General features: G+C 47.0%; 1 protein-coding gene across 2 annotated transcripts; it reads left to right on the forward strand.

Moving 5' to 3' along the window:
* The first annotated feature begins 271 nt into the window (after window positions 1–271).
* Window positions 272–23,791, forward strand: AMFR (autocrine motility factor receptor). 2 transcript variants are annotated; one of them, XM_027908521.1, is made up of 14 exons: window positions 272–493; window positions 1,907–1,999; window positions 3,789–3,953; window positions 5,741–5,893; window positions 9,758–9,798; window positions 10,690–10,822; window positions 11,325–11,458; window positions 12,584–12,694; window positions 14,438–14,628; window positions 16,243–16,346; window positions 18,228–18,362; window positions 19,018–19,101; window positions 21,843–22,027; window positions 23,463–23,791. In XM_027908521.1, exons 1-14 carry the CDS (start codon window positions 272–274, stop codon window positions 23,602–23,604), a joined length of 1,893 nt encoding a protein of 630 aa, XP_027764322.1. In that variant the 3' UTR covers window positions 23,605–23,791. The 2 variants fall into 2 exon arrangements, with proteins under 2 accessions (XP_027764322.1, XP_027764323.1); XM_027908522.1 differs by having other exon boundaries at window positions 414–493; window positions 1,907–1,951.

Here is a 23,791-nt window from a genome sequence, read left to right on the forward strand (position 1 = left end):
CAGGGCCGGCCCGGTGCAGGCGCCGCCCCGGCCGTGACTCAGCGCGCGGGTGACGGGCGGACGCGGCGCCCGGGCCGGGCCAGGCCGGGCTGGGGGGTTCGGGGCCGTTCTTCTCTCCCTTGAGCGGCGGGGGCGGCTCTCCCGGCCCCGGGGAGGGGCGGCGGGGCGGGCGTTGGGCCGCGGCGGCGGAGCGGGGGTGTGGGGAGCGCGGCGGGCCGGGAGCGGGGCCGGGCGCGGCGGCGGCGGCGGCGGCGGCGACGAGAGCTCCGCGATGCCGCTGCTGTTCCTGGAGCGCTTCCCCTGGCCCAGCCTCCGCACCTACACGGCGCTCAGCGCCCTGGCGCTGCTGGGCGCCGGCCTCAGCGCCTACCGCGCCCTCAGCCAGGCGCCCGCCGGCCCGGCGCTCACCGAGCCGGCCGAGCCTCAGCGCTGCTCCGGCCCGCGAGCCCTGGACGTCGCCTACTACCTGCTGTCCGACAGCCTCTGCGTCTGGGTGAGCCGGGGCGGCGGCGGGGCCTCCGCGGCCTGCGGCGGGGCCGGGCCGGGCCGGGCGCGGGGTCTGTGGGCCTGTGCCGGCGCTGTCCGCAGCGGGCGGGGGGGACGGGCGGGCTCGCGGCTCTCCCTTTTATTGTTCGGAGCTGCTCGCGGGGCCGGGGGGGGCTCGGCGGGGCCGCCTCCTGCCCCCCGGCCCGGGCAGCGGCGGAGCCGAGCGCTCAGCCCGCGTTTGTGCCCGGCCCCGGCCGGGGCTGCGGGAGAAGCTGTCGGGGTGTTTGCGGGGGTCCCCGGCGGGTGCTGCGCTTGGGCTTCTCCGAGCACCGCCCGACCCGCTCTGCCAGCAGCCTGAGTAAGGGACCGTCAGGGAGTCCAGCCCGAGCCTTTCGCTTTGTTTGCCTTTTTTTTTTTTTTTTTTTTTTTTTTTTTTAATTTAAGTCATGTAGGTAAGAGGAAACATTCTCGTCATTTAAGGAAAAAAAATAATTCTGTATGTCTTTAAACCCAAACCTGGCAATAGCGTATGAATCTTGGCTCGCTGATTTGTAGTTGAACAAGGGGATATCAGAAACCTTGCTGAGCTGCTGCCAGTGAACTTTCCATGTGTCTGTCAGTCAAAGGTGGCAGGAGTTGGACGTTTGCTTCACGACGTGCTTGCTTGACTGAAGTGCTGATTTTTCAATACAACAAATGCATTCACCTTTGTCGAAACCTGGTCTCAGGACCTTGAATGAAGAGTCCTGGAAAAGTTTATTGTATGTCCTGTAGAAATGACAGGTTGAGGCTGCTTCATCATCCCCCTTCTCACCTTTTTTGGTGTCCTGCACAGGTCAGAAGTTCATTACACGTGTCTTTGTCAAGTGTGAGAAGCAGTTTTCTCAGGCCCATGTGTTCTGCTCCTTGCTGCTTTGCTTTAAAGCAGTTTCCCAAGAAGGCTTTAAGCAGTGTCCTTACTGAAGGGCTGTGTGCTACTCAGCATGTTTTGAGGCAGCCTCTGAGTCTTGTTACTGTCACAACAGATTCAAAGTGGAGTTTTCTCACCTGCCATATGTTGAACAAAACGAGCATCTTGGTGATCTCTAAGTTCTGTCCCCGTGTTCGTTCATGCTGAAATTTGCTGATCTGTATAAAATAGTTTATTGTGAAGAGGTAGCTCAGTTTGTTGGCTGTGCTGCTGAGTCCGACTGACTGTGGTAGTATTCCTAGATAAAAAATAAGTGACTTATCAGTTGCTACATGGGTCTTGGAAGAGGCTGGGCTTAAATTTCACCAAAAAAAAAAAAAAAAAAAAAGGCAATTTATACTGCTCTGTGAACAATGGCAGGTTTGTTAGACTTGTTCATTCCCCTTCTCTCTCTCCCTCCTTCTAAATAGGGCAAAAGTATTAGTCACTGACTGCGTTATTTCTTTCCAGGTGCTAGTGAACACTGCCTGCTGTTTTCTGATGCTGGTTGCTAAGGTGATCCAGTGTATGGTGTTTGGTCCTCTTCGTGTCAGCGAGAGGCAGGTGAGACAGCAGCATGGTGCCCTGATGTTGTACACTGGGAAACTGTGACAGCTGGGGTGGTTTTCTCTGTGGAATTGCTGAAAGTGCAAGAGAAAAGGAAATTTTAGAACAACATAAATCTAGCCATTTGGTTTGCTAGTATGTCCACAGCCACATGTATGTTCCAGTTTATTTCTAAGGGAACTTTTCCTGTTGTATTTTATAAACCCATGGTCAGCTTGAACACCCTGTTTCCTTACTGAGCTTTGTCAGATTTCTTACCTCACTTCAGAACACTTGTAACAGGTTCTCCTCTACCCAGGCTGCACCTGGCAGCATTTCTCAGCACTGGCACTCTGAGTTCCCTCCTCTTGGTGCCTTGACTGCTGGAGAAGTGCTGCCCACCCTCATACGCTGAGAGGAGGGTTTATCAGCCCTCAGATTTAGGGGGGAGTAGGGAGAAAACCGAGAAGTGAAACTTTCCAGAGAAAGGAGGTGAGCAGGGCTGAAAACCAAGACTGTTTAATCCTGCTCTCGGGCTAAGTGAGAATGTTTTTAAAAATGCAGCAAGGGAACCGTGAAAGCCCAGGGCTTTTAAAGGCAGGATCCTGCAGAAGCTCAAAGCAGCAGCAGCAGTTTGAATAGTATCCATATATTAAAAAAAAAAAAAAAAAAAGGCAGATGTGTAAGTTGCTCTGAGTAAATGCAGCAGCAGCGGTTTGAAGTGTGGTCACGTATGAAAAAGAAGAAGTCTATAAATGCAGTTCTTTAGGAGGAATCAGGCCATGATGATTTTTGACATGCAGAACTGAGGCACATCAGGCCTCATTAATAACCGTGGATCTCTCCAAGCCTATTGTGTTTGTGATTCACACCCCGTGGAGTCTCTGAGGGGTGTGTTGAAGCCAAAGGGCTATCAGACTGCACCGAGTCACATTTTCTTTCTAGCCCATGTTAACTATGTGGAATTTTAACCAGAGATAGCTCCCAGGATGTTCTCTACCCTGTTGAAAACAAGTGAAAAGCAGTGGCAGTGTGGATCCACTTGTGTTTGGACAGTGGGAGTCCGTTTCAGTTCCCATGTAAAGGAAAGGTGGTTGTTAATACTGGAGAGCCCCAAAACAGCAGCAGCACGAAGGAATTCTGGGCCTGTCAACGAAACTCCTGGAGATTTCATTGTGTTCTTTAACAAAACGTTTTGTTCCATAAATTTTTTTTAATCCCTACCAAGCTGGCTTGCTGTCTGCTGCTTGAGAGCATCATATTGCTCCTTTCACGCTGCATATGCGTGGGAATCATTTTTTTTTTCATCGCTCATGCATCTCATTCTCCACCGTAGGCATTGTGATTCCTTAAGGACAGACTCTTGTCATTCCTTAATCATCTGTACTTTTTGGCAGGTTTTTGGAAGCAAGGTGCTAGGTGGTTTGGGCACCTTGAATAACTGACTGTGGCACTTCTTGTAGGAAAGGGGACTTCGTGCTTGCAGCCTGGCAGCTGTGTTGCTTGGGTGTGGAGAGTCAGACTGAGACCAGACTTGGTTTGTGCTGAGCACTGTTTTAGAAGCATGGCTGGAAACTGTAGCTCAGTTATGGTGCCATGGTACAAAAGGCTATCCAAATACTAAGGACTGCTAGTATTTTTTTAATTCAGTAAAGTTAACAAATACTATTCAAGGTGTGTATACTAATATATTGCATTTCTACTTTCGTCTCTTTTCTCTTTTCCCTTTCTCTTTTCCCCTCCTTCTTCCCATTGTGTGTGGATTGTCAGCGCTTTCACTGCAGTAACCAAGTGTATTCCATTACAGCACCTCAAGGATAAGTTCTGGAATTTCATTTTCTACAAGTTCATCTTCATTTTTGGCGTGCTGAATGTTCAGACAGTGGAAGAAGTGGTGATGTGGTGCCTCTGGTTCTCTGGACTCGTGTTTCTCCATCTGATGGTCCAGCTCTGCAAGGATCGCTTTGAATATGTAAGTTTTGATTCAGGGCTGTCTTTTGGGACGTGCAGATTGTGTTTCTGGTTGGGGCACTGGCTCAGGAGTGGTTACAAACAGATCATTGAGACCTTTCTCCCCCTGTGGCACTGAGCACGTGCACCTCCCAGTAACTTCAAACACTTGCTTTCAAGTGCAGTGTCAGTCTTACTCCTTCAGTTTTCCCAGGAGACAAATGGAGCTGAAGATACTCATTTTCTTTGATAAATTGCTCCTTATACGTGCCCTGTAATTACTATTACATAACTGCACGAGATGTCTTTATAGCTCTCCTGAGTGAAGGCATCCTGACAAGGGAACATCCTTTGGGTTGGTGCCCTTTGGGATGGGCCTGAGGACCCTGTTCCTGCAGTTCTGGCCTCAGGTTTCACACTCAGACCTACCCAATTTTGACCCCTGGTGTCTTTACAATATACAGTGCAACTTCCTCCTTAAGCTACCTTCCACTTTCTGTTAATAATACCAAGAATAAATTTAGTAGAGATGCAGAAATTGAAGGCTGGGCAAGGAAGAAGGAGCTGAAATTTGAGCAGTAAATCTTGGTCTTTAAGCATCTATAGCGGGCATGCATTTTCCTAGGCTCCTCTCTCCTGGAATAGAAGTTTGACCTAAATTGAATCTGTGAATTTTTTTGTTAGCTCTGTGCTTTGCAGGTTTCTTTAAATTAATGTCCAGCCAGGCCTGTTAATTTATAGGTAGCTAAGCACTAAACTTGCAACTGGATTGGCTGGGGTTAGGAAAATTGAGATAGCAGTGAACAAGGCAGTCATCTGGTATTTTTAGTGTTGTTCAGAAAGCTGTGAAAGAATAAAGAAATCCTTATTATATTCCTGTTGCATTCAAAGCATGTATCATAATTTTTTACTTGAACAAATGACACTTGTGTGATCTGCCTTGCAAAGGCAGGGGCATGTGGACCTGAACCAGGTAGATACAAAGAAGAAAGAGCGAGCCCATTTAAAAACAAAACATGGGAGTCAACTCCCTAAGTCAGAGCAGGGTGAAGCTTTGGACAGCTGCTTCTTTCCTTGTCCTGTTCTGCCCTATCCTGCCCTGAAAGTAAAGGAGTGGACCACCTAAAGACTTGGCCCCTTGGGTTGCCTTTGATTTAGACAGCCTAGGTGTAGCCTATTGTTGGGGTGGATTAGAGGTTTAATATGCTTTGCATGCTATTATTGAATGAAACAACGATTTTTCATTAGGGTCTGCCCAGCAGTCTCTAGCTGCAATTTAAATTCTTTTGGGGGGAGATGTCCCTTTCTTCCAGGGGAGAATGACACTGGAAGAACTAGGGCATGGAATATCAAGCTGGGCAAATTCAGATCAGCTGTTGGGTGAAAAAGGGGCAGAACGTTGCTCAAAGACTATATATTAGGTTAGTTGTCCTCCTAAAAATGCGTGTTCATCCTAAGCAGATGCTGTGGATTTGATGCAGAACCTCCTGTGTCTGTGGTTTTCTTGCACAGGTGATTCAAACATTAAATCAAATAATTGTAATAACTGTAAATAGAATTGTAAATGATTGCTTAAAGTTCTGGTGAATGTAAATGGCAGGTGACTGAGACTTTGGGTTGGTGTGTGGGTTTAGCTTTATTCTGCATCGTTTATTACCGAATTGCACGGTCGAGGTTGTGAAATGGGTTTTATTCTAGAAAGCAAAATATTTTCCTAAACGAGGACTTGTTTGGTGAGGTGACTGCTTCTGTAGGCAGGGTGAAAGAAGTACTCCTTTAAACCTGTCATGTTATTTGTTTGTGTTGCAGCTTTCCTTTTCTCCTACCACGCCCATGAGCAGCCACATCAGAGTGCTGGCCCTGCTCATAGCCATGCTCCTGTCCTGCTGTGGATTGGCAGTTGTCTGTGGAGTTGTTGGCTACACCCATGGCATGCACACGTTGGCTTTCATGGCAGCAGAGGTGAGACTTCCTGCATCCCTCTTGTAGTTTCTGCTTGGCCTTTCACCCCTCACTCAGGGCTATCCTGGGACATCTTTTAGTTCCCGTAAGGAAGAAACTTTGAAGACACAAACAAGCCCTCCCTTGTTCTGCAGTAGTCGCCAGATTAGTGTACTTTCTCTCTTCAGCCTTTAAGCCTGAAAAAAAATCCTTGTCTGAAAAAGAGAATGAGAGGATAAACCTGCAAGATGATGCTGAAATCAAGCGACAGCCTATGAAAAAATAATGGTTGTGCTTCATGAGCGCTGCAAGAACCGCTCCTTGAAACGGCACCAGAGAGAGGCAGAGAGCGTGCAGGAGAAGTGTAATGTGCACTTCAGCCTCTTTCTCTGAGGCTGCATTTTCTATTTCATTTCTCCCTAAAAGGGATGAGAATCTTTAAGGCACACACTTGGGATTTGCTTCCGTTTGTGTAACGAGTTGTGTCTCAGCTGAGATGAACGAGCATGTTTGAGCACTCCCGAACCCTTTGCACTGCGGAGTAAACATCAGTACGTTTGTGGATTGAACATTAGTATGGGTTTGATGTTGTGCTGGGTTGTTGCACCCTGCCTGAGGAAGTGATAATCTTAAACAAAGGAGATGAATCCGGTATAATTGCAAGTATGTTGTGCTAGCACGTCCTTAGTTCAGATAACAAGCAGAATGTACGATTTATTTTTCTTCTCCTGTTTTGAATTCGTACTTGGAGTTAGGGAGGAGGAAAGAAAACAGTTTGCTGACAGTAGGAGAATACGATGCTGATCGCAGCACAGCTCAGTTATTTAATATGTCACTTCATTTTTCCCTGAATATGAGAATGTGCACGACCAGATTTGTAACCACACAGAGAGGAAAGGTGCTGAAGATTTGCCAGTGTCTGTCACAGGTGGGGGGGTCTTGTTGGTGTCGTGTCTCTTATCTTGGTTTGGCAGGAGGATGTATCAGCCTCGCCCCAGCACGGGCTGGGTTTATCAGGGAGTGTTCTGGTGCCTGAGTGTTGCCTCCTAAGCGCTGCACCGTGTGCTAGTGAAGTGTTTTGGGTGGCAGGATGGGGCCCAGCTGTTCCTGTCAGTGGGAGCTGTTCTGTCTGCTGCCTGGTGAAGGAGTGGCTCAGGCAGTGTCAGTGCAGGGGAATCTTCTGTCTGATAATCCCAGAATGGTTTGGGTTGGAAGGGACCTTCATGATCATCTACTTCCAAGCCTCTTGCCATGGGCAGGGAATAATGTCCCCTAGCTATCATCTAATACATCTGTGGTGAAGATCTGCAAAGAATTGTTCCCTGTTTACTCTTCTTAATACTATTTGTGATTTTATTGTCCTTTCTCTCATTCCCCTCCTGACTTTCTAAGCAAAAGAATTCTAGTCTGTTTAATCTTTCCTCATAAGAAATTGTCTACTATCTTGCCCTTTTTTGAACATTTTAAATATTCCCTGTATGGATTTGGTGACCATGAGTGGTTTCCTTGATTTTAGTACCCAGCACTCACGTGAGTGGAATTAAACATTTGAGGTTTCTTTCTGTACAGGAACTGGCAGGGACACTCATGGCAGCCCTCAAGCTCTCAGCAAAAAGCGTTAAATCTTGCACACTGAAATGTTTTCCTGGTGGTGGCTCGTGTGATGCTGCTCCACAGGGACCCTGCCAAGCGTATTCCATTAGTGTGAATGAATTACATTAACTTACATTAAGCTATTAATCTCTTTTCTGACTCTGCAAACATCAATTTAGCTTTTTGCCTCAGGGTTTTCAATAAAGCAGTACAGATGTTTTTCTTGTGTTTCAGGTAGACTTCCCCTTGTTCTCTGTTGTTTGTCAGCATTTTCTTTACTGCAAAGGGTGGATGTGGAATGTGCAAATGCCCAGAGAAAGTTGAATAAGGACCTGTCTGTATTTCTGAGTAAACATTTATCTCTTTTTACCTTAATACACAGTGATTGAGAACTATAGCATAGCAAGCAATGTCCAGTCAGTCCATCTTTGCACCTTATTTGTTGTAAGAAAGAATTACTCCATTCCTGTAGAAGCCATCCTGTGCTCCTGTTTGACACATCTCAGTTAAGGCTGTCTAATGACAGTGATATTCCAGTCTCAGGGCTGTACCTTATGGACAATAGTGTATTTTCCTGTACAGCTTCTCCCTCCACATCCATTCCCGCTGGGTTTGAGTGTCTGATGTGCATGATTAGCATCTATCTGCCAGTGTCACGGAGTCCCTGGGGGATGAGCTGTTCATTTTGGGCAGAGCAAGAGCCCTGAAGGTGTTGGAACTGAAAATGGCCTGCTGTACACTTGGAACCTCAGATCACAGAGCTGTGTGACTTGTGATGCAGTGCTGTACTTTCTGCAAAGTACTTGCTGGAATGCATTTCTGGAAAGAGCAGAGGAACTGGAGGCCAGTGCCTTCACCAAATCTGCCCTGGCTTGGCTTTTCAATTCTGATGCTTCTGCTGCCTCAGCACTGACCACTACCAATCATGTCTTGGCAACGTTAACATCTTAAAAATTTAACATCTTAAAAATTACAAAGACTAGACCTTTCAGATTTCTACCTCTCAGGTGTCTTCCTTAGTGGAGACTTCATGCCACCTGTGCTGGCTTCTGACACAAGTTTGTGTCAATGGCATATCCATCCAGCAGCTCAGGCAGTCGTTGTGTTTCACCACTTACTGGGTTAGGATGGGGATGTGTTTACTTTTTCCTCTGTGGTCTGCCCAAAGTTTCTCTGTAGTGACAAAATGTTGTGCTTGCCTTCTTTTGTGGTGTTTGAATGATGTTTGCATCTTACCCCAGTGTTCATCTCACTGAAAGGTTGCGCTGGTGTTTAGGTAGTCACAGAAACGTTTATTTTAAAGCCAGCTAGTAAACAGTTGGCAGGCATGTTGGGTTTTACAGAGGGTTAAATATGCATAGTAGGATTTAAAGAACGCTTTTTACAGATGGAAAAAAATGATTCAAACCAACTGGTTTATTGCTATGTTGGGGAGTCAGTGGGTTTAATAATTCTTCTGCACTGTTTGTAGTACTTATGCTGAAGGCATGCCATCAGACCAGTTCCACAGAAGTGGTTTCAGTTGCTCATTGTAAATCCCCTGCATCTCAGTGCCAGTTGGCCCCTGTGAACTCCAAGCTGGTGTGGGCACTGAGGATAGAACGAAGGGGCAGAGCACTGTGGGCTTGATGGGTTAGAGAGAGGTGATGGGGCCATGTTTCTTGGATGGTAAGAACCCAGAGAAATGTGGTTAGGTATTCTGGAAACAGTTCTTTCTAGTGACTTGTCTTTACACCCCTGATCTTACCCTTTCTGATATACTCAGGGTTTTTCCTCTGTACTGAGCCTGGAGGGGTAAGTATGATTAAAGAGAGAAGTTACTTTAGCAGTGTTTACATCTCAGCAAAGGGGGGAAATTATTTGACAGTTCTCCCATGGTCTTCCTCAAATTCCTGGTACTATTCAGTTTCAGGGGTTTTTTTTAGAAGTGGGGCGAGTAGAGGTAGTTGGTGGGATTGTGGTCTCAGCACTACCTGTGTGATAATAATTGACCAAGGTAGTGTGTCCTGTGTAGTGGGGGAAAAGTGACCCCTAACAGCAGTAACACTAGTGTGACTGCTCTAACAGCATTGTGTGATTGGGAACAGTGTCTTCCATATTTATTGATGAGCTTCATGTTTGTCACAGGTATATTGTGCACACAGTCACCTGTGGGGACCACTGGTTCACAAGAACTTGTTCAGCTGCAATAAATGCATTTCATGTTTTAGCCCTCGAGCTCCTGCATCTGAACCACTGTCCCTGCCAGGATATTGTTAACATGTGTGGTTTTTTTTTCTTCCCATTTTGCAGTCTCTGCTTGTGACAGTCAGAACTGCTCACGTGATTTTACGGTGAGTAGCTTATGTTTTACAGGGTGGCTCTGTGTGTGGCCTGTTGATGTGAGAGCTGTATGTAACGACCCTGTTGAATTGCAAACGCGTGTTTGGAGATTGAGAGCAGCCCTGAGAAGAAAGACTTGAGGGTGTTGGTGGATGAGAAGCTTGTGGTGACCCAGGGATGTGTGTTTGCAGCCCAGGAAGCTCCCCTGGGTGTCCTGGGGTGCGTCCCCAGCTGCGTGGGCAGCAGGGCAAGGGAAAGGATTCTGCCCCCCTGCTCCCCTTGTGAGACCCCACCTGCAGGGCTGCCTCCAGCCCTGGGGTCCCCAACGTGAGAAGGGTGTGGAGCTGTTGGAACGAGTCCAGAGGAGGCCATAAAGGTTCTCAGGGGGCTGGAGCACCTCTGCCATGGAGACAGGCTGGGAGAGTTGGCCTTGTTCAGCCTGGGGAAGAAAAGGCTCTGGGGAGGCTTTAGAGCCCCCTCCGGTACCCAGAGGGGCTCCAAGAGAGCTGGAGAGGGACTTTGGACAAGGGCATGGAGCAGCAGGACAAGGGGGAGTGGCTTTAAGGTGACAGAGGGCAGGGTTAGATTAGAGATTAGGGGTTTGGTGAGTCACTGGCACAGGTTGCCCAGAGAAGCTGTGACTGTCCCATCCCTGGAGGTGCTCAAGTCTAGGCTAGCTGGGGCTTTGAGCAGCCTGGTCTAGTGGAAGGTGTCCCTGCCTGTGACAGGGGATGGGGAACAAGATGAGTTTCAAGATCCCTTCCAACCCAAACCATTGTGGAATTCTATGAGATGGGCAAAGAATCCGTATCCAGAACTTGTTTGAAAAATGGGTAAAATAGTTTAAATTACAGAGATGCTATTTAACAAAAGAGGTAATGGTAATTTCCCCGCTCTTGCAGATACGTGGTTCATCTCTGGGATCTCAACCATGAAGGAACATGGGAGGGCAAAGGCACTTACGTCTACTACACAGATTTTGTCATGGAGCTAACCTTGCTTTCCCTGGACTTGATGCATCATATTCATATGCTGGTATGAAATACTTAAAATAAAGGGTATTTGGTACACTTATTTTCCTTATTTTTTTGCTTAGCTTATTTTAGAAACCAGATATTACAGGAAAGTTACTTAAATAGAAATGCAAGTGTATGGGGGGGATTCTGGCATTCTTTCCTCCTGCGTAATTGGAGTCATCACAAATAACTTTGTTATGGAGTATTAACTACTGTGTAATTATCTGTTTAACAGGTGTTTAATTAGATTTTTTTTTTATTGAGTATTATCAGACTGAATTATCTTCATTGGCAGCAGGGGGTGCTAAGCTGGACAGGACTGAATACGGTTTATCCTCATGGTAAATGCTGTGCTGCCAAAGCTGTATCTGAAGGGGTGATGAGCAGGAACGTGTGGGTTAGTCCAACTGGAGTCAAAGACGACAAATCAATCCTTCAGTGCTGCTTTTAACAACAAGAACTCATGCAGCCTGTTGTCTCTGCTGGTGTTTGCTTCTCACCGCTGCCGTTTTTCCCCCCAGCTGTTTGGCAACATCTGGCTGTCCATGGCGAGCCTGGTGATCTTCATGCAGCTGCGCTACCTGTTCCACGAGGTGCAGCGGAGGATCCGGCGCCACAAGAACTACCTGCGGGTGGTTGGGAACATGGAAGCCAGGTGAGCCTCTGCCTTGCTCTCCAGTCCTCCTGTAGATGTAGGAGAGAGAGGATCCTGACAAAGAAGCTGGGATTCTTTCACTTTTCCCTTGCCACACAACGGCGTGGTGAGGTGCAGCCTTGAGTCTTTACACTCAGAGTGTGTTTTTACCCACTTTATTTGTTATTTATTTTGGACCTCTGTGGGTTTGGTTAACTCCGGTGCCTGCTGCTGTAGTCCAGAGGGAGAAGACTGGCTTGTCTAAAAATTCCTGCAGTTTCCTTTGTGAATAGCCATTGAGTGGCTGTGATATCAGGTTTAGAGCTGCATAATGAAGCTCATCCACAATGCATTGGTTCTTTTCAGCAAGATGCAGCCACTAAACTCCTTTGAGCTGCTCACAGAGCTGTTTAAGTTGCTCACGTCCCAGACTTCTTGTCTGAGTGACTTGATGTTTTTTGGTCATTCTGACTGTGCTGGGAGAGCCACATTCCAGCTTCCTTCTGGAGCTGCCAATGGCAGCGAGCTCCCTGCCTTTGTGTGGTTGTTCTTGGGGTGTATTCCCCACCAGCAGCACTGTGAGATGATGTTATACACTCATTTCTATATGGTCTGTGTTTGGCTGCTGTGTAGTAACTGCTTACATGGCACTGTAGCTTAAGAGAAAAGGAAGGAAAACCAAGACAAATGGGGTTGGCAAAATCTGAGGCCAAAATTAGTCAGACTGTAAATGCTTATGATCCCAAGGAGACATCTTAATGGGTACAGCTATTAAAACTCATTTAGAAAAATGACATAAGCCAAACCTATACAGATTATAACTTGAGGATCTCAACCTAATGATCATGTAATTATCTCATGGAAGGTACTAAGTCAAAGCTTTTTGCACTTACGGATGTATGAGGAGATGGGCAAAAAAAATGTGCTTGCAAAAGGCGTGGGAGGGATGTGTGTGTGGGATGTGTGTGTGTTCATGTGTGTCCCTTTGCAGCGTGCCCCTGAGCTACCAAAAAAACCCAGCACACCTGCTGGCACAGCTCTTCCAAGGGGGGGATAAGGTTTTCTCAGGGCTGGATTCTCCAGAGGGGAGGCCACGCTGAGCTGTTGTAGCCATTACTTGGGTCTCTCCCTTTCTCTCCCGTGCAGGTTTGCAGTTGCAACCCCGGAGGAGCTGGCGGTGAACAACGACGACTGTGCCATCTGCTGGGACTCCATGCAGTCGGCGCGTAAACTGCCGTGCGGGCACCTCTTCCACAAGTACGTGTGTGGGGCTGGAGGGGTGGGCATGGCTGGAGTTACAGTGTGTGCCAGCACAGCTGGGGGTGTTTGCTGCCTGGGCCCTCTCGCTCCGCTGCTGATAACAAAAGGCAGGTCCTGCTCACGCCAGCCGTGCTTGTGTTTGAGTTGCTTCACCTGCTGCGTTTTTTCCACCAAAACTGAGTGTGTGCACCTTGCCAGCTGACGGGTGGGTAAGTGGGGAGTTTCTCGATGGCAGGTCAGTAGGTTTGTCGTCCGTGAGGGTGTGTTGATTCTCAGGTGAAGAAGAAAACCTTGAGTTAAATCCTTAGGTACCTTTCAGATACCAGCTTTAAAGAGAAAATGGGGAATATTTTTATACAGTGCATCCTTGCACGGTGGTGAGTCCCTGGGGACAGCTGTGGAGGCCAGGTCTGGTTCTGTGGTTTCATGGGGGGGGATGAGTCCATCAGGGCTGTAAATGAGGTTAACCAGATCAGCTGAAGTGGTCCCTGAGCACCTGGTGGTTGAAACTGGGGAGCTCTTGGCCCAAGGATCTCTCTGTAAACTGCTTCTTACACTCATTCAGTAGTGAACTGTAGCAGATGCTTGTGGGGACAGTGTGCTGAGCTAAATGTGACTTTTCTTGGATCCTTTGTAGCAGTGCTTACACTTTCTTGCTTGTGCTTAAAAATGAAAGGAGGTGCAGGGATTGAATCTGGCGTTTCTGAAGTGCCGTGTGATGAACGTGCAGGGTCAGTTAAACTGTCCCTGTGGTGTTACTTTCTGCAAATAGCTTTTTACTTTTCTGGTAACTGTCAAACCAGAGGTTGTAATAATCTTCATGCTAATTTGTTGTCATTTATGACAAACCTTGCCATAAATATTTATCTGTGTTCCAAGAAGTCTCTAATGAGATAATGTGCCGCCGTAGCAGAAACTCCTCTTCCAGTGCTACTGAATCATGTGAATATTTAATCACCTGCTGAGCACTTGAGAAGCCCAGGGTCTTCTCTTCAGAAAGTCATTTTTTCTGTATTTAAAAGGATCCTTTTGTGTTTTTTTCTGAAGCAGTTACAGCTCTGAAGCAGTTTTTTCTGAAGCAAGTTACACTCCTTGGTGCTTTTAGGGAGGGAACACATTACAGTGGATGACTTATGCTTGCATATAAAACCAGATGTAACTAATAACCCTATTTACAACCTGAGAGTGGTTTCTCTCCTCATAAAAGCCTGATGATTTTGCAAACAGGCTGAACATCATGTCCATTCTCAGTCATGTGGGATTTTTTTTTCATCATTTATTTGGAGTGGAAGAGAAAGTGGCAGGGAAGATTCACATTGCTGAGATCAACCCTGTGCCTAAATATAAAAGAAATTTAATGGGAGTAGGTGTCTGAATCTTTTAGGTTCTGTAGAAGCTCTCTCCTTTTTCTTTCTTTTAGGAAGCAGTCACTTTCAAAAGATAAATGCTTTGTTTTCCCTTCCAGACTAAACTTGCTTGTTCTGAGCTAGAGGGACAACAAACTTGGAGAGTGTTTTAAGTTTGTGCTAAATCTGCATGCATTTTTATAAAAAGTGAACACTTGAGCATTTTCAGCTGAAAGAAGTACGAAACCTATGCCAGAGTCATCAAGGGTATCTGTGAGCAGTCCGTGTGTGGATGTTGTGTACAGAACATGCCACAGCTGCTTGATGTACTCGTGATAGTGGTGTCTTGGAAAAACGCTGCCAGCTCACCCTAATATTCCTGTTTTCCTGTCAGCTCGTGCCTGCGGTCCTGGCTGGAACAAGACACCTCTTGCCCCACCTGCAGAATGTCTCTGAATATCACTGACAGCCACCACGTGAGGGAGGATCACCAGAGGGAAAACCTGGATGAGAACCTGGTCCCCGTGGCAGCAGCAGAAGGCAGACCACGCCTGAACCAGCACAATCACTTCTTCCACTTTGATGGTGAGCTGAGCACCTCTGGCATCCTCTGCTTTTCCCAACTGAACAAAGGGAGCAGCCTTCTGTGGACGGGAATTCTTCAGTTGAAACTCAGAGCGTGCTCTGCTTGTGTTTGTCCAGTGCCTGTGTGCTTCTTGCAGCTCTTTTATGTGTCTCTGAGGTTGTCCAGAGCTATGGAGATTTCTTGAAAGATTTAGAACGAGTACTCCCCTTTTCAGGATTTGTTGTGGTTAACATCTTCAATACTGGCATTTATTCACTGTGTGCCATGTTGACAAGCAGAATGGGAAATTCGTGTGTGTTTTTTTGTTACCGTGTAGTGGGTAATCAGTGGCAGTCAAAGAGGGGAAAAATCCCTTCTGGGGTGCAGTCTAAAAGCTGGTCTTTCCCCTGTCCCATAGCTAATGTGTGGTTATCAGAAATCCATTTGCCACTTGATTAACAAGACACTTGCAGTGCTTGGGCAGGTGCAGAAGGTTAGTCTTGGAAGCAATCTTGTAACTACAACAGTTTTACATGTTTGGTTTTTTAGTGGTCTGTTTTAAGTACTCACAGGGCAGATGTGATTTCAGACCATGAAATGTTCTGTGTACACAGACAACTTGTTTTGAAGAAGACAGTTTCCCTTGCTCGTCTTCCAGGTTTATTGCAGTGTTGGTGTCAGTGTGTGTTTGTTCCCCAGGTGTTGATGGCAGGCTCGTTTCTCAGTAGGTTCAGTACTGCAAATAACTCAGTTTTGGGCTCTGCCCTGCTGGAGCTCCCGTGAGGTGGCTGAGATGCTGCAAACTCACACAGTGACCTGTTCTCAGTCTCTGCTTGTTTTGCAACCTTTGGAGATGGTGGGAGGAGAAGAACGGGCAGAGAAGGGTCAGACATTTTCTAGGTACACTGAAACTGGCTGATAGCTTCTGTGTGGCTTCTGCTTTTTTTGGGGTCTGCAAGGTCTGCAAAGGACATTTATCTTTAGAATAGCACCATATTGTTGATGGCTGTCCTCCCCAGTGCTCTCCTGTGGCTTGGAGACCCGCAGAATTACCATGGAGATAGAAGGAGAAGTGGCACAGAGCAAAGGCTGTGTTTATGTAAATGGCAGTGCAGAAGGAGGAGGGAGCCAGCCGTGTGCCCTTCTCTGTTGAGCTGAAGCACACAACTGCAGCAGTCACTTTGTTCAGTTACTCTGGGTCCCTTTGAAGTAATACTTGCTCAGTGATGACCCATTTTGGGACCAGATTCAGATTGTTTAGAAGGTGTCCTGTTTTAAGTAAATTTGCTGGAGTTATTCATGTATTCCAGAACTGAATTTGACTCTGGATTATTTTAATTTTCACCATAATGGGAACATTAAAAGAAGAAAACAGGGATGTGTTTTCTTGGTACTCTTCCAGCCCTCAGATTGTTAAACCACTGACAGTTGTTTGAGGAGAGTATTGGCAGTGACTGATTTATTCCAGCCATCTCTCATGTTTGGAGACCTTAGGGAAGGGCTGCACTGCAGAACTCCCTGTGTGTACCTTGTAGAATATGAAGAGTTATATTAAATACACATAGAAGGACTTCACCTGCTGAGAGTCTCATGTTCTTTTTTGACTTTCTTGGTGGTTTTTTTTTTCCCCTCAGGCTCCCGAATCGCCAGCTGGCTGCCCAGTTTTTCCGTAGAAGTGATGCACACCACAAACATCCTTGGAATTGCACAGGCCAGCAACTCCCAGCTCAATGTTATGGTAAGACTGCTTTAATAGCTTGCACCTCAGCCTTCCTGTTTGTGTGGTTTTGGGGACAGGGGCACGTGGAGATAGAGAACAAAGGGGGAGGAAGTCAAACCAGAGGTTAGACACTACAGGAAAGGTGTTTTTCTGAGAGAAGCTTTATTTTAGTGAAGTTAGGGCTAGATTGGGGTTCAAATGTGGCAGCATAAAAGAACAGGTCTGGAGGTGGGTGAATGAGGGAGAAAAGTGACATATTCCTGTATAGTTAGGCAGACTTTTTTCAGCTTGCTTACTGCAACTTCTTTAACTCCTTCTCAGCACTTCACTCATAACTTGCAGTGCCAAAAAGTGTGAGTCTGTAACCAGAGCACTTAGCTGTTGGTCATGTAGCAACTGACCCAACTCATTCTATAGCTTTATTGTGTTTTTTTTTCCTAATCTTTAAAATAGCACTGAGCTCCCAGACAGCTGTTTCTCTGAGAGTCCTGTCAGTGTGAGGTGGGGCTCTCCAACACCCTCAGCCCTCGCTGATGATAGAAATGTAGAGGATGAAGTCCCAGGTCTGTTCAGTTCATCCATAAACACTGATGTAGCACAGAAAGAGAAGGATGTGGCCTCATGAAACATTTCCTTTGAGCAGTGCTGTGTCCTTTGAGTTGTTCAAGCTGTAGCTGTGTGCTATAACATGCTAATAAATGTTCAGTGAGGTGCCTCATGACAGGGGTGGAATTGTCTGAACATGAGGTCTCTCCCATAGCCTTCACTACTGGTTAAGCCTCAGCAGGGTAAGGCCCTGATTTTTAGGGGGGTTTGAGGCAGGGCAGGCAGGGGAACATTAAGGTGTTGACAGATGGCTTATTAGTTAAATATGCAGGAACTCTCCATCTGAGGTCAGCTTGGTTTTTCTGGACACAGTGACACAAATGGGCTTTTGTTAAGGATGAGTAATGATTTCTTGGGATTGTGCATTATGAGAAGTACAGTAACAACTTATATTAAAATGGCTGCTTTAATGGAAAGGCTCAGGTTAGCAAATTCTCCTTTGTGATTCTGAACAAAAATCTAGGGAAGTATTTTGAGGGGAAGGCCAGAGGCTGAAATGCTAAATCAACTGTTTTGGTCACAAGTTAGTACAATGGAGGGTTAGGTTTGCAGTAGTTGCTCATGTTGGAACTCACTGTCAGCTGATGCATAGGTTTTGCTTTGCTCTTGAAACTCCTTCCACCCTTCTTTTCTTATTGTTGTTCTCATTTCTCCCTGTCTCATGTGAAAATAGAGATTTTAATATTTAATGAAATATAGCTGTTGGACTCTAAAAACATTTTGTTTGTCTGCCCTCTTACTTTTATCTATTTAATTTGGATTATTATTTAACTAACGTGGAATTCAATAATAACAGTTTCCTGACAACTTGGTTTAATTTACTTGAGCTTCAGATACTATTCAACTGGTTTGTAGGCAGGGTGGCTGGAGAGAGTGGGTTATTAAAACTTACTCCCCTTGCCCTTACCAGTACCATTTTGGAACCTGTCTGGCACAAAAGAAAAATGCTTCCCAGCGTTGTTTTAACCTTCAGTCACTTGTGACTGTTATACAGATCTTTATTAGAAAGGCTGTCATTAAAAAAAAGGGTTGGGAGGCTTTTGAAGCCTTTGTGCATCTACAAACACTGTTCAGGAACTTAAATTTTCAGGGCCATGTGGTGCCTCCATAGGAGTTGCATTTTGCTGTTGACTGCAGTGAAGTCACTGCCAGCGTGGGTTTTCTTTGTGTGTGGGTTGGCACATCATGAGCTGCATCTTGGAGGTGATAACATTTTTAATCTCTTTCTTTTGACATATTTATCAACTTGTATTTACTGTTGATGTTTGACTGCATAAACCTTGCTTTCTCCAGGCCCATCAGATCCAGGAGATGTTCCCTCAGGTTCCTTATCACTTAGTTCTGCAGGACCTGCAGTTAACTCGGTCTGTAGAGATCACCACTGACAACATCCTGGAAGGGCGCATCCAGGTGCCTTTCCCCACACAGGTAACTCAGGAGACTGTACACCTGAAATACTGACTGTCTTACCCACCACAGCACTGAGCCTGTTAATGATGAGTGAGGGGAACGATGTAAGGTGAAGCACTGGTGAATCCAGGATTTCTTTGTCCCTTTGTTTAAATCTCTGTAAATGCAGTATATTCAGTCACGTGCCAAAAACATATTGAAAATGTCCTAGCTGGACTAGAGACAAATATTTGCTCAGTTAAAGCAGCTCTTCCTGGTCTCTCCTGTGCAGAGCCTTTAGAACGTTTCCAGTTGATTTCTCTGCTGACAGATAATTGAATTGTACCACTTAGGAAGGTTTTCTGCAAAGAAAGTAGTCGGCAAAATGATGCCTTGTCCTTAATTAGTGCTAGCAGATTTCAGTAAAGCAGTCTGGGGACAATGTTTCTGTTAATAAGAATATTGAATTCTGGTTCTGGGCACATCAGATAGTGCTGTTATCTGGAGTCTGCCTGTGGGGAAGCAGAGAGACTTCTCTTTCCACACAGAGCATTCTGTTTACTGCGAACTTCTCTGTTTCTGAATTGAACCCGGGGCCTGACGCTGCAGAGGGCAAAGTGTGAACGTGTTCAAAGGACTGGGTTTTGTTTGCCATTTCACACACTGTGTTAAAGCCCTGATGTTTGCATTTCAGCGTGCAGACAGCATCAGGCCTGCCTTGAACAACCCTGTGGAGCGGCACAGTGCTGACCAGGAGGATGCTGGAACTGCCACACAGGTAATTTGGCAGGAAAAAGGGCAGAAGCTGCATGGACTCGTAGGTGCCTTTGGCTCCACACGAGGTGGGGTTGGTGGCAGCCCTTCCTTGCATTTCACCCCAGGGCAAGCAAGGTTCAGGTTGGGCAAGTAAGCCAGAGTGGAGCACGGTGCCCCTGTGAAGGATTGATTATCTGCCTGCTTTGCTTTTCCTCCTTGAGGGAAAGGGCTCTCCAGTGACACAAAGAACAGAAGGAGATCGTGTCTCTGTTCACATCTGCTCAGCCCGTGCCCATCTGTGGAGCACACAGAGCAGGATGTTTTGCCCTTCCCCTTCCTCTTCCCATTCTGTGCACCTCCAGACACTTCCATTAAAATGGAAAGTATTTCTCCTCTGGGTGTAGGAATTATTCTGGAGGAAGTGCTTTAAGACATGGGAAGCTTTGGTAGGAATGGAGTGAGATACAGGAACAGGATCAGGATATAACATCCCTTTTCCATATAAAGCACAATAAGGGGTTTTGCTGTTTCTCACCAAATGCTTTATTAAGCAGCATGTGCTTGCTCAAATGGAGGAGAAAAAAATTACCCTGTGAGTAGACTAAAGTCTCCTTCTACTTTTGTTTTCCCTGACTGTTTTTCCTTTTTTTTTTTTAAATCAACATACCCAGTGAGAACCTTTGTAGTCCAGCAAGTGCCAGACCCATTGGAGTTCTGCTTCTTGGAAATATCACTTCTTCAGGCAGCTGAGGTGCTCAAATAAAAACACTCTTCTTCCTGAGCAGTGTTTGTTTTCCTAGTGTCACATGTCATATGATGACTTAATTCTGCCTAAAGTTCAAAGGTTTTAAGATAGGGATAATGACTGTCTTAAGGTAATGACTCTTTTTTTTTTTCCCCCCACTTGTGGCTTGTGGTTTTGAGGAGTCAGTGCTGATACAATGTAATGGCAATTGAGAGGCATCTCTGAGCACCATCGTGGTGTAAATCGCGTTAGAGGTTTGTGAGATGATGCTCCAAGCACTGACAGCCTCTATCAGTCCTGGCCTGAAATGTGCTTCTCTCCATCAGCACTGGGATGCTGATGCTTCCAGCAATGCATAATTATGCTCTGCACCTCCTCTCCATCCCTGTCCCATTTGCCCCCTCCCCTCTTTTCTGACTCCACTGGCACTCCCACAAGAACAGATTGTGGAGCAGCTCGAGCTACCTTCTCCAGGCTTCTATTCTGATGTACTAAAATGTATTTAAAGATTATCCTTTGATTATTTTTCTTTGTGTGTGTGTTTGTTTATCTGTTTCTCTGGTCCTGGGCAGAGGTTGGGTAGGACTGCTCAGACCTGACTGGCAAGGCTGTTGTTGCAAACCTGAAGCTTGCCTGGTGCAGCTCTTGCCCCCCTCCTTGGGAAATCCAGTTTATTCTCGTTGCTTAAGTACTTGGTGACTAGTGAGAGAGTCTTCCAAGGCATCCCATGGCTTTCATGAAACAAACTTGTTCTCTTGGAGCCTGAAGGAGGAGTGGTTTCTGTAGCACACAGGCTTTTGCATCTGTGATCTGCTGCCTTACTGAGGCTTGCCATAACCTTTACTGCAATGAGTTGTGATGGCTTTGTCTCCAAAACCTCCTCAGTAACTGTTCTTGTGCTCAGAGGACTCTGGGTATTGATTTTTAATGCTTTGTAAATTTATGAAAGCCCCCCCAAATCTCAGATGAGCCAGCTTGCATCTTCTGATACCAGTGGCCCAGGGGGAAGAACACGAGATCTTGTCTGAACACCAGCCACAGTGAGTGGCCTCCTCACTGCTTCCCCCACTGCTCCCCTGTTCCCTGCCTGCCTGTGTGCTCGTCAGGCTGCTCTGTTCCCCTTCCACTGGGGCTGCCGAGGTCGCCTTGGCCCCGAGTGCAATCCCTGACCATTCTGTGGGGCTCTCCCCTCATCCTGGGGGATGTGGCACTGCTTTGGGGCACTCCCTGGTACCCCCAGGTTATCCCAGCGCGTTTGTGTGCGTGGTACAGGACCCCCTCCCTAAACTGCAGCCTGCTAGGGTTTGTGCAGAGAGGGGCTGAGCACACATAGTCGTGTTTGGGGCCGCTCTGATGGCTGTGACGGGGATCAGGACGTGCTGTGTCACCTGTGCTGCTGCACCCACGTCCTTGTGGCAGGTCAGCCCTCGTGTTGGTGCTGTCAGCCACATGCCAGGGGGGAGAGCTGCCACGGGTGGGGCTGCCAGCTCCTCTTACTGACACACTGTGCTTGGCACAGTTGCCAGCCTTGCTCTGCCAGTCCCAAACATTTGGGTGCTGCAGAACCCAGTGAAGCGAAGCCTCATAAATTCCCTTCTCGAGCACAAATCATCTCTGCAAATTCATTCGCTGTTCTTTCCTTAATATGTGGATTTCTGCTTTCTCCTCTCTTTACTGTTGCATCACTTGTCAAGTCAGCTGCAGAATCTGACTTTCAAATGCCCCGTTTTCAGAGAGCATTAATTATGAGTAATTAATGTTTGTCTTTGACACTACTTTCAAACATGGCATAAAAGATACAGCATTATAGGATACAGGCTCTTTGAACGTGGTTTGAAATAGCTTTGTTCTGTTTTTTGGCTGGGCTTTTCAAAGGAGCCCAAGGGAACTGGGTACAGCAGGTGAGAGTCTGGTTTCTTCCAGTGCCTCAGAAAATGACAGTTCTTTGTAGCTCGTTGTTTTGATGCAAAGAAGCCTAAATTTTGCAGAGACTTACGCCTTATTTCCTTTTCTCTTAGACCGAGAGAGTGCCTCTTGAACTCAACTCCAGGCTGGAAGAGATGGTGGAATTCAGCGAAATGGAAGCAGAGCCCAGTGAAGCAGAAGATTTTGAGGCCAGGGGAAGTCGCTTTTCCAAGTCAGCTGACGAAAGGCAGCGCATGTTGGTTCAGCGGAAGGAGGACTTGTTGCAACAAGCTCGAAAGTACGTTCCTTCCGAAAACTCCAGCCTGGCCACTCAGTTGAGAGTCCCCCAGAAGGGGTTTCAAATGGATTATGACCACTGAGAGCCTGGGCTGGATGCAAAAAGCAGTAAGAGGAATGCCTGCATCTCCCGTGGCAGGCTCAGGATGCTGTTTAACACAACTGTTTCTGCCAAACCCAGCTCTGAAACAGCATCGTGTGTCCCAGCACGGACACGGCTTTTACATGCTCGATCCACAGCTCTTTGAAGTCAGAGGCTGATTTTTCCAGCTTCAATTGACTTTAGTCTGAGCCTGTAATAAGTGAAAATGGGTTACTTGTGCTGAGTCCTCTCCTAATCTTCAGGTTGGCTCCTGGCACAGGTGTCAGCCCCCACTGCCTGTGCTGTTACAGCTGAAGTTCCTGTCAGGCACCATACAGAGCAGCACAGGGCTGAGAGATGACCCTTACAGGAGCTCTCCAGAGGAGCTCAGGACCAGCCAGTCATCACCACTGAAGAGAAAGGGGCCAACCCGAACTGTTTCTTTTAGCCCAACCAGTAAGAGGTGTTATAGGTAGAATTCAACTTTTTTACATGCATCCCAGTCATTTTGGTGAACTTTACTAGCACTCGGTTGCTGATTAAAGAGAGAAGGAAAAGCATTTCAGTGATGCAGGAAAAAATTCTTAGTGTTTTTAACAAGTGTTGTCCCTTCCTTTGTATCTCAGGGACACGCTGAGAGGGTCTACAACAACCCAGAGTTCTGGGTCCTTTGGTGATCTCAGGGTACTGCTGCTCTTTTTGTTTTCCACACTGACATCCCTTTTATGCGCCTGTGGGTGTGACACCTTTAACAAGTCTATAAATACACTTGCTCCTAGACCTTATTTTCCCTTGATCTTTGAAAAAAATGTCTTTTAGGGAGAGTAAGTATTTTTGAATTTCTCGTTTACTGAAGAGCTGTTGAATTTCAAACTACTGTATTTTGCCACTAAATGCAAAAATCCATGGGGATGTTAACTCTGGCAGCAGCTTCCTTGTCCTCTGGCCTCACCTGACGCTTTGCAGCCCAAGTGCCCCTTTGCCACAGAGCTCCTGGCCGTCAGCAGGCAGTGCCACGTTGTGGCAGACACAGAGCGGAGTGAGGGGAGCAGGGGGAGTCAGGGACTCACCTGCAGTCTCAGTGCATTGCTCTGAGTGCAGAGCAGAGCCCTGACCCTTTAGAACTGGCTCCTTCCCACAGGCACGGGGATCTTGCACAAACCCCCAGAGCTCCTGCCAGCTCTGTGGAGTCCCCCGTAGGTGATGAGGGCTTTTTCTGGAGTACATATCTCCTGTGTGCTCTTACCGAGGTGTTTTCCTGCTTCCCAGCCCTCCCTGACTCTGGGGGGGGGTATTTTCCAGAGCCAGAACGAGGTGGGCTCTGCTCACCCACCTTCTCCTTTTCTTTTCCCAGGCGTTACCTGAACAAAACCTCGGAGGAGGAGCTGCCCCCCTCGAAGCCTTGTCCCGAGGGCGCGGCCGACGCGGTGACGCTGCGCCGCAGGACCCTCGCTGCCGCCGCCGAGCGCCGGCTTCAGATGCAGCAGAACTCCTAGCGCCCCTGCTCCCTCCTCCTCGTGAGCAACCTTCAATAAACAAATCAAACACCAACCCCCTGCGCTTTCTGGGCCAGCAGGAAAGCGTCTCTTCAGAGCTCAGCTGGCTGTGCTGCCGAGTGAGCTGGCTGCCTCTCTGCTGTACAAAGCATGTGGTCTAATAATGTTGGGACAGCTGACAAATTAA

The sequence above is a fragment of the Empidonax traillii genome, unplaced genomic scaffold (assembly GCF_003031625.1).
Source record: "Empidonax traillii isolate 1590-97213 ecotype Southwest subspecies unplaced genomic scaffold, ASM303162v1 scaffold1739:size66342, whole genome shotgun sequence".
Classification (NCBI taxonomy): domain Eukaryota; kingdom Metazoa; phylum Chordata; class Aves; order Passeriformes; family Tyrannidae; genus Empidonax; species Empidonax traillii.

Excerpts from the sequence above, each read along its gene's own strand:
- AMFR (XM_027908521.1), top strand. The coding sequence starts at position 272 with ATGCCGCTGCTGTTCCTGGAGCGCTTCCCCTGGCCCAGCCTCCGCACC. Across the intron at positions 10,823-11,324 it reads TGCATCATATTCATATGCTG|CTGTTTGGCAACATCTGGCT; the intron begins GTATGAAATACT and ends TTTTCCCCCCAG. Across the intron at positions 18,363-19,017 it reads AGGTGCCTTTCCCCACACAG|CGTGCAGACAGCATCAGGCC; the intron begins GTAACTCAGGAG and ends TTTGCATTTCAG.